General features: G+C 40.0%; 1 protein-coding gene across 1 annotated transcript in view; it reads left to right on the top strand.

The window, feature by feature from the left end:
• foxf1 (forkhead box F1) overlaps positions 1 to 3,753 on the top strand; it is a 26,376-nt gene extending 22,623 nt beyond the window's left edge. The window contains exon 2 of the mRNA XM_062961714.1: positions 1,780 to 3,753. Within this exon, the coding sequence (XP_062817784.1) occupies positions 1,780 to 1,937 (158 nt within the window). The 3' untranslated portion in view covers positions 1,938 to 3,753. The remainder of the gene's footprint in view (positions 1 to 1,779) is intronic.
• Positions 3,754 to 16,317: the final 12,564 nt, after the last annotated feature.

Genomic DNA, 16,317 nt, shown 5'->3' with positions numbered 1-16,317 from the left:
CAGTTCAAATCAGATAATCTGTATTTTATAGGCAGTGTGGAAGAGGCCTAAGTGAGGCCTAACTCTGCCTGTCCCCTGGGCTGAGTGGGTTGCTAGGAGACCAAGTGGGCGGAGCTTAGCCTTCTAACTGGCAGCAATTGGATAAAAACAATTATTCCTCTCCCTCTAATTAGGACTTTATTTTTCTTTTCTTGTTGTTGTATGAACGTAGAGGCATGGATGAGGGGTTGTGCTGCCAAGTTTAGTGTTTCTGGGATGTGTAGTTTTGTTGTTTTGTCCTCGGCCGAAATTTCATTACCCTTTTATATATATAGATATATGGGTTCAGTTCTGCCTCTGCTTTAAGGAAATGGCACAATTGAGCCACTTTTGGATGGCCAACAGGCCTTTTCCTAACCTAGATCCACCTTTTCTTTGCAAAATTGCTGGAAGAGACCATAGCAATGAAACTGTGTTGAGCATTTGCTCTGTTTGGCTAGGGAGTGATGGGATTTGTAGTCTCGACCAGCAATCAGAGTATACTACAAATGTGAACCATGGGCTCTGTTCTGCAATGCACACATCCAGAGCGGTGTAGGCCTGTATTTGTTTCTCCAGCGGCATTATTTGCATGGTGGCCAGGGAGTAATGGGATTTGTAGTCTCGACAGGCTAGAAGAAGATGCTACAAATGTGAACCATGCGCTCTGTTCTGCAATGCATGCAACCAGAGGGGTGTGGGCCTGTATTTGTTTCTTCTGTGGCATTGTTTCCAAATGGGAGGACCTCCTTTGCAATGTCTTCAAAAATATTTTAAATATGGGTTGTATATCTGAGAGTACAAAATATCTATCTATCTATATAATATCAGTTTTTTTTCCCTTGGGACATTTGGAACTCCCTGTATTATCTTCATCATAATCAATACTACTGCTACTAACAATAACGATAAAAATAATAATAATGATACATTTGTTTGATACCTGCCTGTCCTTGTGGTGCAAGGTGAGGTACAACACGGTTAAGGCAGACAGATAAAATACAACACTATTAAAATACATATAAGAAAGACAGATAAAATACAACACTATTAAAATACATATAAGAAAAGACAGATAAAATACAACACTATTAAAATACATATAAGAAATACAGATAAAATACAACACTGATGAAATACATATAACAACATACACACAAGATCAACGCCAATAATTTTGTGCATGGAACAAGTTGTGTGAACAGCAAGGAGTCATATATGTATTGAACTCTAGGCTGATGCAGACCTTCTCCTTCTCCTCATTTCCATCTCCTCTTCTATCTCCATCTCCATCTCCATCTCCTCTTCCATCTCCATCTCCTCCTCCATCTCCATCTCCTCTTCCATCTCCATCTCCTCCTCATCTCCATCTCTTCCTCCATCTCCATCTACTTCTCCACCTCCTCTTCCATCTCCATCTCCATCTCTTCCTCCATCTCCATCTCCATCTCCTCCTCAGCTCCATCTCCATCTACTTCTCCATCTTCTCTTCCATCTCCATCTTTTTATCTCCTCCTCCATCTCCATCTCCTCATCATCTCCATCTCCTCCTCATCTCCATCTCCATCTTCTTCTCCATCTCCTCTTCCATCTCCATCTTTTCCTCCATCTCTATCTTCATCTCCATCTCCACCTCCACCTCCAAATCCACCTCCTCCTCTTCCTCGTCTCCCTCTCCCTCTTCTTCTTTTTCTTCTTCTTCTTCTTCGTCATCCTCCTCCTCCGCACCATGCTGACATCTCCTCTCTGCTTTTCTTCCAGGCATCCGGTACCATTCTCAATCGCCCAGCATGTGCGACCGGAAGGAGTTTGTCTTCTCCATCAACGCCATGGCCTCCTCTTCCATGCATTCCGGAGGCACCGGCTCCTACTACCACCAGCAAGTGACTTATCAAGACATCAAGCCTTGTGTGATGTGACGGCAGGGTTGGGAGCAGCCGAGTCTCCAGTGACCAAAGAGAAGACCATGCAAGACCAGGGGACTTCTTGCAACCTTCTTGGAAGGACCTCCAAAGAGGAGAGAGATGAGGTATATACATATTTGAGGTGTCTATGGAAAGGCGCTCCACGGAGTCATGCTGGCCACATGACCTTGGAGGTGTCTACGGACAACGTGAAACGGAGATGAGCACCAACCTTGAGAGTCGGACTCAACTAGACTTGATGTTGGGGGAAACCTTCACCTACCTTAAATGAAACGTGGACAAAGACACCAGAGGACCAAGGATGGATGGCCAAAGTTCTCCTCCATTCATGGACCTCTGTTTCCATCCAGAATTGAGATCTGGTGATGCTTCCAAGAACTACTTCAGGGTGTGATGTCTCCTTACTTTCCAGAGGCATCCGGCCCAATGTGTATTTTCTTTTTGCAGTCTTAAACACTCCTGGAACAAACCCACACAAGGGATTTTAGAAAGATTTGCTGAAGGACGTAGGAACAAACAAGTCAGCTTGGGCTTCAAGAAATGTCCTTTCTGTAAGATATTGGTTTCGGGGAGTATCTTCTCATGTTTGGGAGTGAACAAAAACTATATTTAACCTCTGTTTCAGGGCAATGAAGGAATTTCTCCCAATATTTTGCTCCTCAAATTGAGATTGGGTTGAAAAGTGGAACAAAACACACCAAGGACAATATATTGAGTAGCAAAGTCCTTCCATGAAGTTTCTCCAGGTTTCTCATAGGACGTGGGACCAATATATTGAGTTGTCCTTCCATGAAGTTTCTCCAGGTTTCTCATAGGACGTGGGACCAATATATTGAGTTGTCCTTCCATGAAGTTTCTCCAGGTTTCTCATAGGACGTGAGACCAATATATTGAGTAGCAAAGTCCTTCCATGAAGTTTCTCCAGGTTTCTCATAGGATGTGAGACCAATATATTGAGTTGTCCTTCCATGAAGTTTCTCCAGGTTTCTCATAGGATGTGAGACCAATATATTGAGTTGTCCTTCCATGAAGTTTCTCCAGGTTTCTCATAGGACGTGAGACCAATATATTGAGTTGTCCTTCCATGAAGTTTCTCCAGGTTTCTCCTAGGATGTGGGACCAATATATTGAGTAGCAAAGTCCTTCCATGAAGTTTCTCCAAGTTTCTCATAGGACATGAGACCAATATATTGAGTAGCAACGTCCTTCCATGAAGTTTCTCCAGGTTTCCCTTTGGACTCCAAATAGCAAGTCCCAAAATGACAAAGAGAAGCACTTTGAGAAAGAAAGGTGACACCAAAAGACTGACAAGGCTCACGCTTTTATTTATTCGAACCTTCTTAATAAAACCCAACAGCAGCCTTGGTCAAAGAAATCAGTATTAACATGATGGACATGTGTCGTCAATGGACAGACAGAGAGAGCTTTGTGGAGCAACCATCCCGGCGGCAAGGCAAAGTTTCCCCTATGTTTATATATATATAATGATGATACATATAAATATATAAATATTATAAATATAATAATAAATGAAGGATGTTTCTGTCTCTTCCCCGGCTTCTCTTCCCCGCTCCCGCTTCCAAAATTCCCTTCTGCACTGTGTAATAATTAGTAATTAATTACAAAGCGTAATGACAGCCAAAGGGGTCAAAGTTCCCTATTTGTTGTGTACATTTGTCCTCTTTCTTTTTTTTGGATTTTGTTTTGTTTTTACGGGGGAAAAAAACGGAATGCAATTTTTTACAAAAATGTACACGGCCTTCACAAATTGTATAAACTGTCAATAAAACCAGTGTGTGTTGCATAGTCATTTGTGTAGTTTGAAAAAATGTTATTCAGAGTGAAAGAAGACTAGGTTGCCATCCCTGGCATACAATACAATACTCCAATTGTATTATTATTTTATTATTATTATTATTATTATTATTATTATTATTATTATTATTAATATTGGATTTCGTATTATTTTATTTATTATTATTATTATTATTATTATTATTATTATTATTATTATTATTATTATTAAACCAGTGTGTGGCATAGTCATCCGCATAGACTGGAGAATATAATTCAAAGTGAAAGAAGACTGGGTTGCCATCCCTGGCACACAATGCAATATTCCAATTGTATTATTTTATTTATTATTATTAATAATATTATTATTATTATTAAACCAGTGTGTTGCATAGTCATCCACGTAGTCTGGAGAATATAATTCAAAGTGAAAGAAGACTAGGTTGCCATCCCTGGCATACACTACAATACTCCAATTGTATTATTTTATTAATTATTATTATTATTAAACCAGTGTGTGGCATAGTCATCCACGTAGTCTGGAGAATATAATTCAAAGTGAAAGAAGACTAGGTTGCCATCCCTGGGACACAATACAATACTCCAATTGTATTATTTTATTTATTATTATTCTTATTCTTCTTATTATTATTATTAAACCAGTGTGCGGCATAGTCATCCACGTAGTCTGGAGAATATAATTAAAAGTGAAAGAAGACTGGGTTGCCATCCCTGGCATACAATACAATACTCCCAATTGTATTTATTTATTTATTATTATTATTATTATTATTATTATTATTATTATTATTTACTACATTTCTATCCCCTCAAGGCGGCTTACGAGTTAATATATACATACAATATATTATATTATTAGTATAGCACAATATAAGTATTATATATTATATTATTATTATTATTATTATTATTATTATTATTATTATTATTATTATTATATAATTATAAAATTTATAAATTTATTAAATTTAATCTTCATAGAAGCCTCTGGCAAAATCATTGAATTTGTAGTCTGGTGATGCACTAGGAGTTCTCTAGTTGAGAACTAAACTGCAAATCCCAGGAATTAATAGGACGTTGTGATGGTGGAATCACCTATTCTGTAGTATGAAAGGTCTCTTAGAAGCAATCCTGAGGACAGATGTGGTCTCCAAACTTCAGGTAAACTTTGTCCGGTCCGGCCAGTTTGGAGTGACTCAGAAGTCCAACCGGGATGCCAACTACTTTCCAAGCCACTGAGCTCAGTCTAAACAATTCCTAAAATTTCTCTGCTTTACTTTCCATGCAGTTTGGGACTAGAAGTACATTCATATATCCACCTCCATGAAGCAGGATCTTGAAGAAAGTTGTCAACAAATACTTGGTCTTGCAGAATGGGAATCTGGGATGATGTTTTGAACGATAGCTCCCAAAATCCCCATTCGTTTATTTATTACCGTATATATTCGAGTATAAGCCAACCCGAATATAAGCCGAGGCACCTAATTTTACCACAAAAAAACCTGGGAAAACATTGACCCCAGTATAAGCCGAGATAGCAATAAATTTACCGTATATACTCGAGTATAAGCCGACCCAAATATAAGCCGAGGCACCTAATTTTACCACAAAAAAACCTGGGAAAACATTGACTCCAGTATAAGCCAAGATACCAATAAATTTACCATATATGCTCGAATATAAGCCGACCCAAATATAAGCCGAGGCACCTAATTTTACCACAAAAAACTGGGAAAACATTGACTCCAGTATAAGCAGAGATAGCAATAAATTTACCGTATATACTCAAGTATAAGCCAACCCGAATATAAGCCGAGGCACCTAATTTTACCACAAAAAACTGGGAAAACATTGACTCCAATATAAGCAGAGATAGCAATAAATTTACCGTATATACTCAAGTATAAGCCAACCGAATATAAGCCGAGGCACCTAATTTTATCACAAAAAAACTAGGAAAACATTGACTCCAGTATAAGCCGAGATAGCAATAAATTTACCGTATATATTCGAGTATAAGCCGACCCTAATATAAGACGAGGCACCTAATTTTACCACAAAAAAACTGGGAAAACATTGACTCCAGTATAAGCCAAGATACCAATAAATTTACCGTATATGCTCGAATATAAGCCGACCCGAATATAAGCCGAGGCACCTAATTTTACCACAAAAAAACTGGGAAAACATTGACTCCAGTATAAGCCGAGATACCAATAAATTTACCATATATACTCAAGTATAAGCCGACCCGAATATAAGCCGAGGCACCTAATTTTACCACAAAAAAACCTGGGAAAACATTGACTCCAGTATAAGCAGAGATAGCAATAAATTTACCGTATATACTCAAGTATAAGCCAACCCGAATATAAGCCGAGGCACCTAATTTTATCACAAAAAAACTAGGAAAACATTGACTCCAGTATAAGCCGAGATAGCAATAAATTTACCGTATATATTCGAGTATAAGCCGACCCTAATATAAGCCGAGGTACCTAATTTTACCACAAAAAAACCTGGGAAAACATTGACCCCAGTACAAGCAGAGATAGCAATAAATTTACCGTATATACTCAAGTATAAGCCAACCCGAATATAAGCCGAGGCACCTAATTTTACCACAAAAAACCTGGGAAAACATTGACACCAGTATAAGCCGAGGGTGGTCAATTTCAGAAATGAAAACAGATACCAATAAAATCACATTAATTGAGGCGTCAGTAGGTTAAATGTTTTTGAATGTTTACATAAAGCTCTAATTTAAGATAAGACTCTCTGCCTCTGATCAAATCATTCTCATCTTCTTCAATGTCAATGTGCTTCTGTATCCTTTTAATAATAATAGAGTAAAATAATACATGTAATAATAATAATAAATACAGGAAAATAATACAGTTAGCTCCGGCTCCTGCCAACCTAGCAGTTCGAAAACATGCCAATGTGAGTAGATCAATAGATACTGCTCTGGCGAGAAGGTAACATTGGCACTCCATGCAGTCATGCTAGTGACCACATGACCTTGGAGGTGTCTACGGACAACGCCGGCTCTTCTGCCTAGAATGGAGATGAGCCCCAACCCCCAGAGTGTGAGTAGATCAATAGGTACTGCTCCGGCAAGAAGGTGACACTGGCACTCCATGAAGTAATGCCAGTGGCCACATGACCTTGGAGGTGTCTACGGACAACGCCGGCTCTTCTGCCTAGAATGGAGATGAGCACCAACCCCCAGAGTGTGAGTAGATCAATAGGTGGGAAGGTAACGTTGCTCCATGCAGTCATGCCAGTGGCCACATGACCTTGGAGGTGTCTTCGGACAATGCCGGCTCTTTGGCTTAGAAATGGAGATGAGCACCAACCCCCAGAGGGCGAGTAGATCAATAGGTACTGCTCCAGCGAGAAGGTAACGGGGCTCCATGCAGTCCTGCCAGTGGGCACATGACCTTGGAGGTGTCTACGAACAACACCAGCTCTTCGGCTTAGAAATGGAGATGAGCACCAACCTCCAGAGTGCGAGTAGATCAATAGGTACCCCTCCGGTGGGAAGGTAATAGCGCTCCATGCAGTTGTGCCAGTGGCCACATGACCTTGGAGGTGTCTATGGAAATGCAAGTGTGAGTACGTCAATAGATACTGCTCTGGTGGGAAGGTAACAGCGCTCCATGCAGTCATGCCAGTGGCCACATGACCTTGGAGGTGTCTATGGACAACGCGGGCTCTTCTGCCTAGAATGGAGATGAGCCCCAACCCCCAGAGTCAGACACGACTGGACTTAATGTCATGGGGAAACCTTTACTTTAAGATCGAAAACATGCAAACGTGAGTAGATCAATAGGTACTGCTCCGGCGGGGACACGACTGGACTTCACGTCAGGGGGAAACCTTGACCTTGACCTACTGTTGAATGAATACAGTTTGGCACTGTTTTAAATGCAATATAGCTTAATGTTATGGAAACCGAGGAGCTGTAGTTCTATAGGATGTTTAGCGCCTAAGATTCCATAGCATTGAGCTTGAGCAGTGAAAGTGGTGTCAACTTGCATTACTTTGACAGTGCAGATGCCCCCTCGAGTTAAGCTGCCCAGAAGAGGCATGCCAGGGGGAGGAAAGGCCCACCCAGCTCGCCTCCCCACAGGCCTGGCCATTTCTCCACTTCTATTCTTATCGCCTTGTAAGAATCTGCCTCTCTCCTGGGAAGCAGGATCTGGAGTGCGCCTGCTTCGTGTCTGGGTCTGGGTGGAGAGGCCCATGACAGCGGCCACCCTCTTCTCTGGCAACCCCCGGCCACAGAAGTGGGATTTATCTTACAAATGGGGTGGGCAGCTGGAGAGCCTCCACTCCAAACCATCTCAGCCTTTTCACTACCATCTAATACTAAGTTGCTGTGAGTTTTCAGGGCTGTGTGGCCATGTCCCAGGAGCATTCTCTCCTGAAGTTTCACCCACATCTATGGCAGGCATCCTCGAAGGTTGCGAAGTCTGTTGGAAACTATGCGAGTGGAGTCTATCTATCTATCTATCTATCTATCTATCTATCTATCTATCTATCTATCTATCTATCTATTTATCTATCTATCTATCTATCTATCTATCTATCTATCTATCTATCTATTTATCTATCTATCTATATCTATCTATCTGTCTATCTCTATATTTATCTCTCTCTCTCTCTATCTATCTTTCTATCTATTTCTATGTTTATTTCTATATCTGTCTATCTATCTCTATCTATATTTCTATATCTGTCTATCTATCTCTATCTCTATCTATCTACCGATCTCTCTCTCTCTCTCTCTCTCTCTCTCTCTCTCTCTCTCTCTCTCTCTCTCTCTCTCTCTTTCTATCTTTATCTCTATCTATCTCTATCTGTCTATCTCTATCTATATTTCTATATCTATCTGTCTCTCTATCTGTCTATCTGTCTATCTGTCTCTATCTTTATCTCTATCTATCTATCTATCTATCTATCTATCTATCTATCTATCTATCTCTATATTTATCTCTATCTCTATCTCTCTATCTCTATCTATCTATTTCTATCTCTCTATCTCTATCTCTATCTCTATCTCTATCTCTATCTCTATCTCTATCTCTCTATCTCTCTCTCTCTCTATCTATCTATCTATCTATCTCTATATTTATCTCTATCTATCTATCTCTCTATCTCTATCTCTATCCTTATCTCTCTATCTATTTCAATCTTTATCTCTCTCTCTCTATCTATCTCTATCTCTCTATTTCTCTATATCTATCTGTCTCTATCTATCTCTATGTATCTATCTATGGAATGATGTCCAGGGTGGGATAAAGAACTCGTTGTCTGTTGGAGGCAAGTGGGAATGTTGACATTAGCCCACTTGATTAGCATTGAATAGCCGTGCAGTTACAAAGCCTGGCTGCTTACTGTCTGGGGGAATCATTTATTTGGAGATGTTAGCTGGCCCTGATTGAACGTACCTGGAATTCCAACATAGGATTCCTCCAGGCAGTAAGCAGCCAGACTTTGAAGCTGAATGACTATTCAATGCTACTTGGGGACAGGGGAGACAACATGCATCCCCTCCTATTAGAACGGGTGCCTTTCCCTATTGTTTTTGGACTGCATCTCCCATCAGTCCTCACAATTTGCTCTCTTGTTGAATAACTCTACTAAAAAAGCAAGAGTTGTCTTGAGGGGCATCACCATTGCAGAATGAATCAATTTGACTGCCAATTGAACTGCCCGTGACTCAATTCTGTTGTTTGGTGAGGAACCAGGTTCAAGCCCTTGTAAAAACTACAAGTCCCATTATTCCATCACTCGAAAGTGACGTCAAACTGCGTTAATTTCATCATGCAAATGCACCCTTCGAACTCCTTTTGTTCTAAATTTCTGATTAGTATAAGATGTGTTGTTGGAGGATTTCATGGCTGGAATCATTGGGTTGTGGTGCATTTTCATGTGCCAGAAACATTCTCTCCTGACGTTTTGCCCATCACTAAAATTCAGAGGTGTTCTGGCATAACTTTATGGTGTTCTCGCAGCATGACTCAAGGACATGGAGGATACTGGAGGCTTTAGAGATTCCTATACTTAAATCTGTGAATATAAACAAATCCAGAGAAAGACAAGACCACAAATGGGGAACACAAGACCACATCCATGGGCACGCATTAAAAATGCAGCTGAGGTCACTCTTTGGCCCAGGTTCAGCATCATCACCCTTTGGGAATGTCCTGCTCGGAATGGCTCTTGAACACACAAACAACCTCCTCCGTCATCATGCCTTTTGGGAGGATTTATTTAATTCGTGTAGGTATTTTTGTTTATCTCCATTAAAGCGTGGCCGGGAGTGGTTGGCGACCAGGGTGGCCAGTGGCTATAAAAATCATAAGCCAACAAAGCAAGCATCTTGCAGCCAAGAAGATGAGGAATATATGGGATGACAACAACATCCCCAAAATGGTCCTGAAATAATATTCGGGGATGCGCCAATGGCGCCACCTGCTGGGCCATAACAATGTAAAAAGATAAATAAACAGGCCCTGGTTCCCAAAAAGTGGGTGCTAGAAATAATATTATATTGGCACAACCTGGGGATCACAACCAGAGACAGTGAAGATATCTGCCGTTGCGCTTGGCTACTTGGGGCCGGGCTGTGGTGCAGGCTGGTGAGCAGCCTGCTGCAATAAATCACTCTGACCATAAGGTCATGAGTTCGAGGCCAGCCCGTGTCGGGGTGAGCACCCGTCAATTAAAAATAAAAAATAGCCCCTGCTCATTGCTGACCTAGCAACCCCAAAGATAGTTGCATCTATCAAGTAGGAAATAAGGTACCACTTATAAAAGTGGGGAGGCAAGTTTAACTTGGAATGAGGAAGTGCCGTCACAGTGGATGATGAAGCAGCTGCTCCCCCCTGTGACCAGAATCGAACATCCCCCCCCCAGGAGAAGGTTAAATTGCCTCTGTGTCTGTCTGTCTCTGTCTCGGTTCTATGTGTATATGGGCATTGAATGTTTGCCCTATATGTATATGTATAATTTGATCCGCCCTGAGTCCCCTTTGGGGTGAGAAAGAAGGGCGGAATATAAATGCTGCAAATAAATACTCTGTTGGTATTGCACTACCTGTAGTAGCAGCCAGCTATGAAAGGACCAAGGTATGGACATCTCCGGCCCATCTCTGGCCCATCCAGGAAAGGAGATTCCACCGGCACATCAGGAAGAACTTCCTCACTGTGAGAAGGGCTGTTCAGCAGTGGAACTTTCTGCCCCGGACTGTGGTGGAGGCTCCTTCTTTGGAGGCTTTGAAGCAGAAACTGGATGGCCATCTGTCGGGGGTGCTTTGAATGAGATTTCCTGCTTCTTGACAAGGGGTTGGACTGGATGGTCCGTAAGGTCTCTTCCATCTCTATGATTCTATGATCCTCTCTTCGGATATGAGCCAGCAAGACAACTCCTTAAATAAAGAAACAGCTTCCTAAATTCTACACTCGCAGGAACCCCTCAGCAAGCAAGAGTCCAAAAGTGGCAGGCTAAAACTAAGAACTTCAATCAGAGACTGAGAACAGATGTGAGACTCTCTCCTGGGCACACAGAAGACGGGGCGATTTAGAAGGCACTGAACAGACTGCGTTCTGGCACCACAAGATGCAGAGCCAATGCTAAGAAATGGGGCCACAAAGTGGAGTCCACGACATGCGAGTGTGGAGAAGAGCCAGCCACAGACCACTGACTACAATGCAGCCTGAGCCCTGCCACATGTACAATGTATGGAGGACCTTCTCATGGCAACACCAGAGGCACTCACTCCAAGTGGCCAGATTCTGGTCAAAGGACATTTAGTCTCATGCCAAGTTTTTAAACTTTGTTTGTATTTTCAAATACGTTACAACTCGTACCCTCAGTTTGCTTCTGACATGATAAATAAATCACCTTGGGTGATTTTAGGCACGTCACACACTCTCAGCTTCAGAGGAAGGCAAACCTGCCAAGAAAACCAAGCCAACATTGGGTAGAATCAGCACTGGAGCATTATTCTGAGAGAACAGGGTCTGAATCCTCGCTTGGCTATGGGAAACCATTGGGCAGGTCACACTGTCTCAGCCTCAGAGGAAGGCCGTGGCAAACCTCCAAAGAAATCTTGGCAAGAGAGACTAGTGATAGAGTTGCCTTATGTCACAAAACAACAAAAGATGGATTGGATCCTACCAAACGTAGATTCACAGAGTCAGTTATTGGATTGTGCGCTAACATAGACAGTAGAGTCTCGCTTATCCAACCTTTGCTTATCCAACATTCTGTATTATCCAACACAGTTTGCCATTTAGTAGTCAATGTTTTTGTGGTCAGATTTTCAATACATTGTAAAGTTTTGGTGCTAAATTTGTAAATACAGTAATTATTACATAGAATTATCGTGTATTGAACTGCTTTTTCTGTTGTAAAACATGATATTTTGGTGCTTAATTTGTAAAATCATAGCGTAATTTGACATTTGATAGACTTTTTCTTAACCCCTCCTTATTATCCAGTATTTTCGCTTATCCAACATTCTGTATTATCCAACGCAGTTTGCCATTTAGTAGTCAATGTTTTTGTGGTCAGATTTTCAATACATTGTAAAGTTTTGGTGCTAAATTTGTAAATACAGTAATTATTACATAACATTATCATGTATTGAACTGCTTTTTCTGTTGTAAAACATGACATTTTGGTGCTTAATTTGTAAAATCATAGCGTAATTTGACGTTTGATAGACTTTTTCTTAACCCCTCCTTATTATCCAGTATTTTCGCTTATCCAACATTCTGTATTATCAAACGCAGTTTGCCATTTAGTAGTCAATGATTTTGTGGTCAGATTTTCAATACATTGTAAAGTTTTGGTGCTAAATTTGTAAATACAGTAATTATTACATAACATTATCATGTATTGAACTGCTTTTTCTGTTGTAAAACATGACATTTTGGTGCTTAATTTGTAAAATCATAGCGTAATTTGACGTTTGATAGACTTTTTCTTAACCCCTCCTTATTATCCAGTATTTTCGCTTATCCAACATTCTGTATTATCCAACGCAGTTTGCCATTTAGCAGTCAATGTTTTTGTGGTCAGATTTTCAATACATTGTAAAGTTTTGGTGCTAAATTTGTAAATACAGTAATTATTACATAGAATTATCGTGTATTGAACTGCTTTTTCTGTTGTAAAACATGATATTTTGGTGCTTAATTTGTAAAATCATAGCGTAATTTGACGTTTGATAGACTTTTTCTTAACCCCTCCTTATTATCCAGTATTTTCGCTTATCCAACATTCTGTATTATCCAACGCAGTTTGCCATTTAGTAGTCAATGTTTTTGTGGTCAGATTTTCAATACATTGTAAAGTTTTGGTGCTAAATTTGTAAATACAGTAATTATTACATAACATTATCATGTATTGAACTGCTTTTTCTGTTGTAAAACATGACATTTTGGTGCTTAATTTGTAAAATCATAGCGTAATTTGACGTTTGATAGACTTTTTCTTAACCCCTCCTTATTATCCAGTATTTTCGCTTATCCAACATTCTGTATTATCCAACGCAGTTTGCCATTTAGCAGTCAATGTTTTTGTGGTCAGATTTTCAATACATTGTAAAGTTTTGGTGCTAAATTTGTAAATACAGTAATTATTACATAGAATTATCGTGTATTGAACTGCTTTTTCTGTTGTAAAACATGATATTTTGGTGCTTAATTTGTAAAATCATAGCGTAATTTGACGTTTGATAGACTTTTTCTTAACCCCTCCTTATTATCCAGTATTTTCGCTTATCCAACATTCTGTATTATCCAACACAGTTTGCCATTTAGTAGTCAATGTTTTTGTAGTCAGATTTTCAATACATTGTAAAGTTTTGGTGCTAAATTTGTAAATACAGTAATTATTACATAACATTATCATGTATTGAACTGCTTTTTCTGTTGTAAAACATGACATTTTGGTGCTTAATTTGTAAAATCATAGCGTAATTTGACGTTTGATAGACTTTTTCTTAACCCCTCCTTATTATCCAGTATTTTCGCTTATCCAACATTCTGTATTATCCAACGCAGTTTGCCATTTAGCAGTCAATGTTTTTGTGGTCAGATTTTCAATACATTGTAAAGTTTTGGTGCTAAATTTGTAAATACAGTAATTATTACATAGAATTATCGTGTATTGAACTGCTTTTTCTGTTGTAAAACATGATATTTTGGTGCTTAATTTGTAAAATCATAGCGTAATTTGACGTTTGATAGACTTTTTCTTAACCCCTCCTTATTATCCAGTATTTTCGCTTATCCAACATTCTGTATTATCCAACGCAGTTTGCCATTTAGCAGTCAATGTTTTTGTGGTCAGATTTTCAATACATTGTAAAGTTTTGGTGCTAAATTTGTAAATACAGTAATTATTACATAGAATTATCGTGTATTGAACTGCTTTTTCTGTTGTAAAACATGATATTTTGGTGCTTAATTTGTAAAATCATAGCGTAATTTGACGTTTGATAGACTTTTTCTTAACCCCTCCTTATTATCCAGTATTTTTGCTTATCCAACATTCTGCCGGCCCGTTTATGTTGGATAAGTGAGACTCTTCTGTATGTAAATCAAACTGATGAATGCCTTTATTCCAGTTGGGAGTAACAATAGAATTTACTACAGTTTCTAAGTCTATGGTAGGAGTATTGTGTCCTGCCATACTACAATTCCCAGCATTCCTTAACGAGTGCAACTCTGATTAGGCTGCTGGGCACTGAAGTCCGGCATCAGTAGAACTCTATGGCCAAAATTTCCTTTTCTGCTTTTGTTTCAGATGGTCAGAGCTCTGCCTTTGGTTTCCTGACACTTGATATTTGGGGAAAGGGCAATTATTTTGGAAATGTCAAGAAACAATGACATATTCCCCAAGTCCTTGGAGGAGTCCTTCTTCCCGGGAAAAGCCCTTGGAGCGAGTGGTCCAGAGTCCGGTTCTACACCTGGAAGGACAGGATACATTAATGCTCCCCAGGGATGTGGTCAGGAACCGGGAGTGACTTGCGCACAATAGGAATTGCGGCCCCTGTTTACATGCGGCTCCCCATAGATCAACGCCCGGAGTGATTGCTTCCTTTTGCAGATGAAAACTCCTCTTGCCGTAAAACAAACAAAATGTTATGATTCTTCTCAAGAGGGGATGGATGCTTCTCGGAGAGGCCATGTTAAAAATGGCTGGTATAAAAGACTGGATATTACTGAACAAAGAAGACTTTTTAAATATAGAAGGGAATGAATGTGTTGTCGAAGGCTTTCATGGCCGGGATCACAGGGTTGTTGTATGTCTTTCGGGCTGTGTGGCCATGTTCCAGAAGCATTCTCTCCTGACATTTTGCCCACATCTATGGCAGGCATCCTCAGAGGCTGTGTGGCATGGATAAACTAGGCAAGCAAAGGAATATATATATATATATATATATATATATATATATATATATATATATATATATGTGGAGAGTCCAGGGTGTGGCAGGAATCCTTTGTCACTGGGAAGCCAGCATTAACGTTTCAGTTAATCACCCTAATTAGCATTGGAAAGGTTTTTGTCTCTTGCCTGGGGGGCATCCTTTGTTCAGCCATTAGCTGTCTTCTGCCCCAAATCTGGCTACCAGTATTAAAAAACTCTAAAATCAAAACAATAGATGGGAACCAACACTCTGAGGGCAGCATATAGATCTTGTTTGCTGTGTCTTTGTATCAATAATAATAAAAACAACAACAACAACAACAATAGATACATAGCCGCTTTGAGTCTCCTTCGGGAGAGATAAAGTGGGGTATAGTTTAGACTAGACTTAATGTTAAGGGAAAACCTTTACTTTTACTATATGGCTATGAGATCCCTAAAGGGAAGAATGTCTGAAATATTTTTGCCCCATGGGAAAAGGGCGGGCTTTTTGGAGAGCATCAATGTCATTGCTTCTCAGTTTTGTTATCCCTGAAACCCTGTTTCGTGGGATTTTGCACAGCCAAGGACTCACTCGACAACCTACAACCTTGAGAAGGTTTTTTCCCTCTAACGCTTTCTGAAAGGCCTGCTTCTCTTGGGCCGTAATCATGCGATCAAAATATACTTAGCCCTGAGCCCCGGAGTTACCAAAATATTTCCAGCTCTTCTATTGTTATTGCTTCAAGTAAGTGGACATTTCAGGGCTGATTTTGACTTTCTGCCCGAAAGGGATCTACAGCAAAGAGGCTTCTGTTTGGCAAAGATCGTCTGTCGGAATGAAACTTACTTTTTTCCAGGACACAAAGAGCATCTGCACTGTCGAATTAATGCAGTTTGAGAACCCTTTTAACTCCTGTGGCTCATTCTGGAACCATGGGATTTGTAGTTTGGCATTCCTGGCCAGAGAAGGCAGAAGACCTTGTACAATAACAACTCCCATGATTAATTAGCATTGAGCCACTGCAGCTAAAGTAGCGCCAAACTGCTTTAATTCTACAGTGTAGATGCACCCAGGGAAGGCACCAACGGCCAAAGCACAAAAAGAAGGATATGAAGGCAGAGA

Source organism: Anolis carolinensis, unplaced genomic scaffold, assembly GCF_035594765.1.
Source record: "Anolis carolinensis isolate JA03-04 unplaced genomic scaffold, rAnoCar3.1.pri scaffold_9, whole genome shotgun sequence".
In the NCBI taxonomy this organism is placed as follows: Eukaryota; Metazoa; Chordata; class Lepidosauria; order Squamata; family Dactyloidae; genus Anolis; species Anolis carolinensis.
This window is presented reverse-complemented; position numbering and strand designations above follow the sequence as displayed.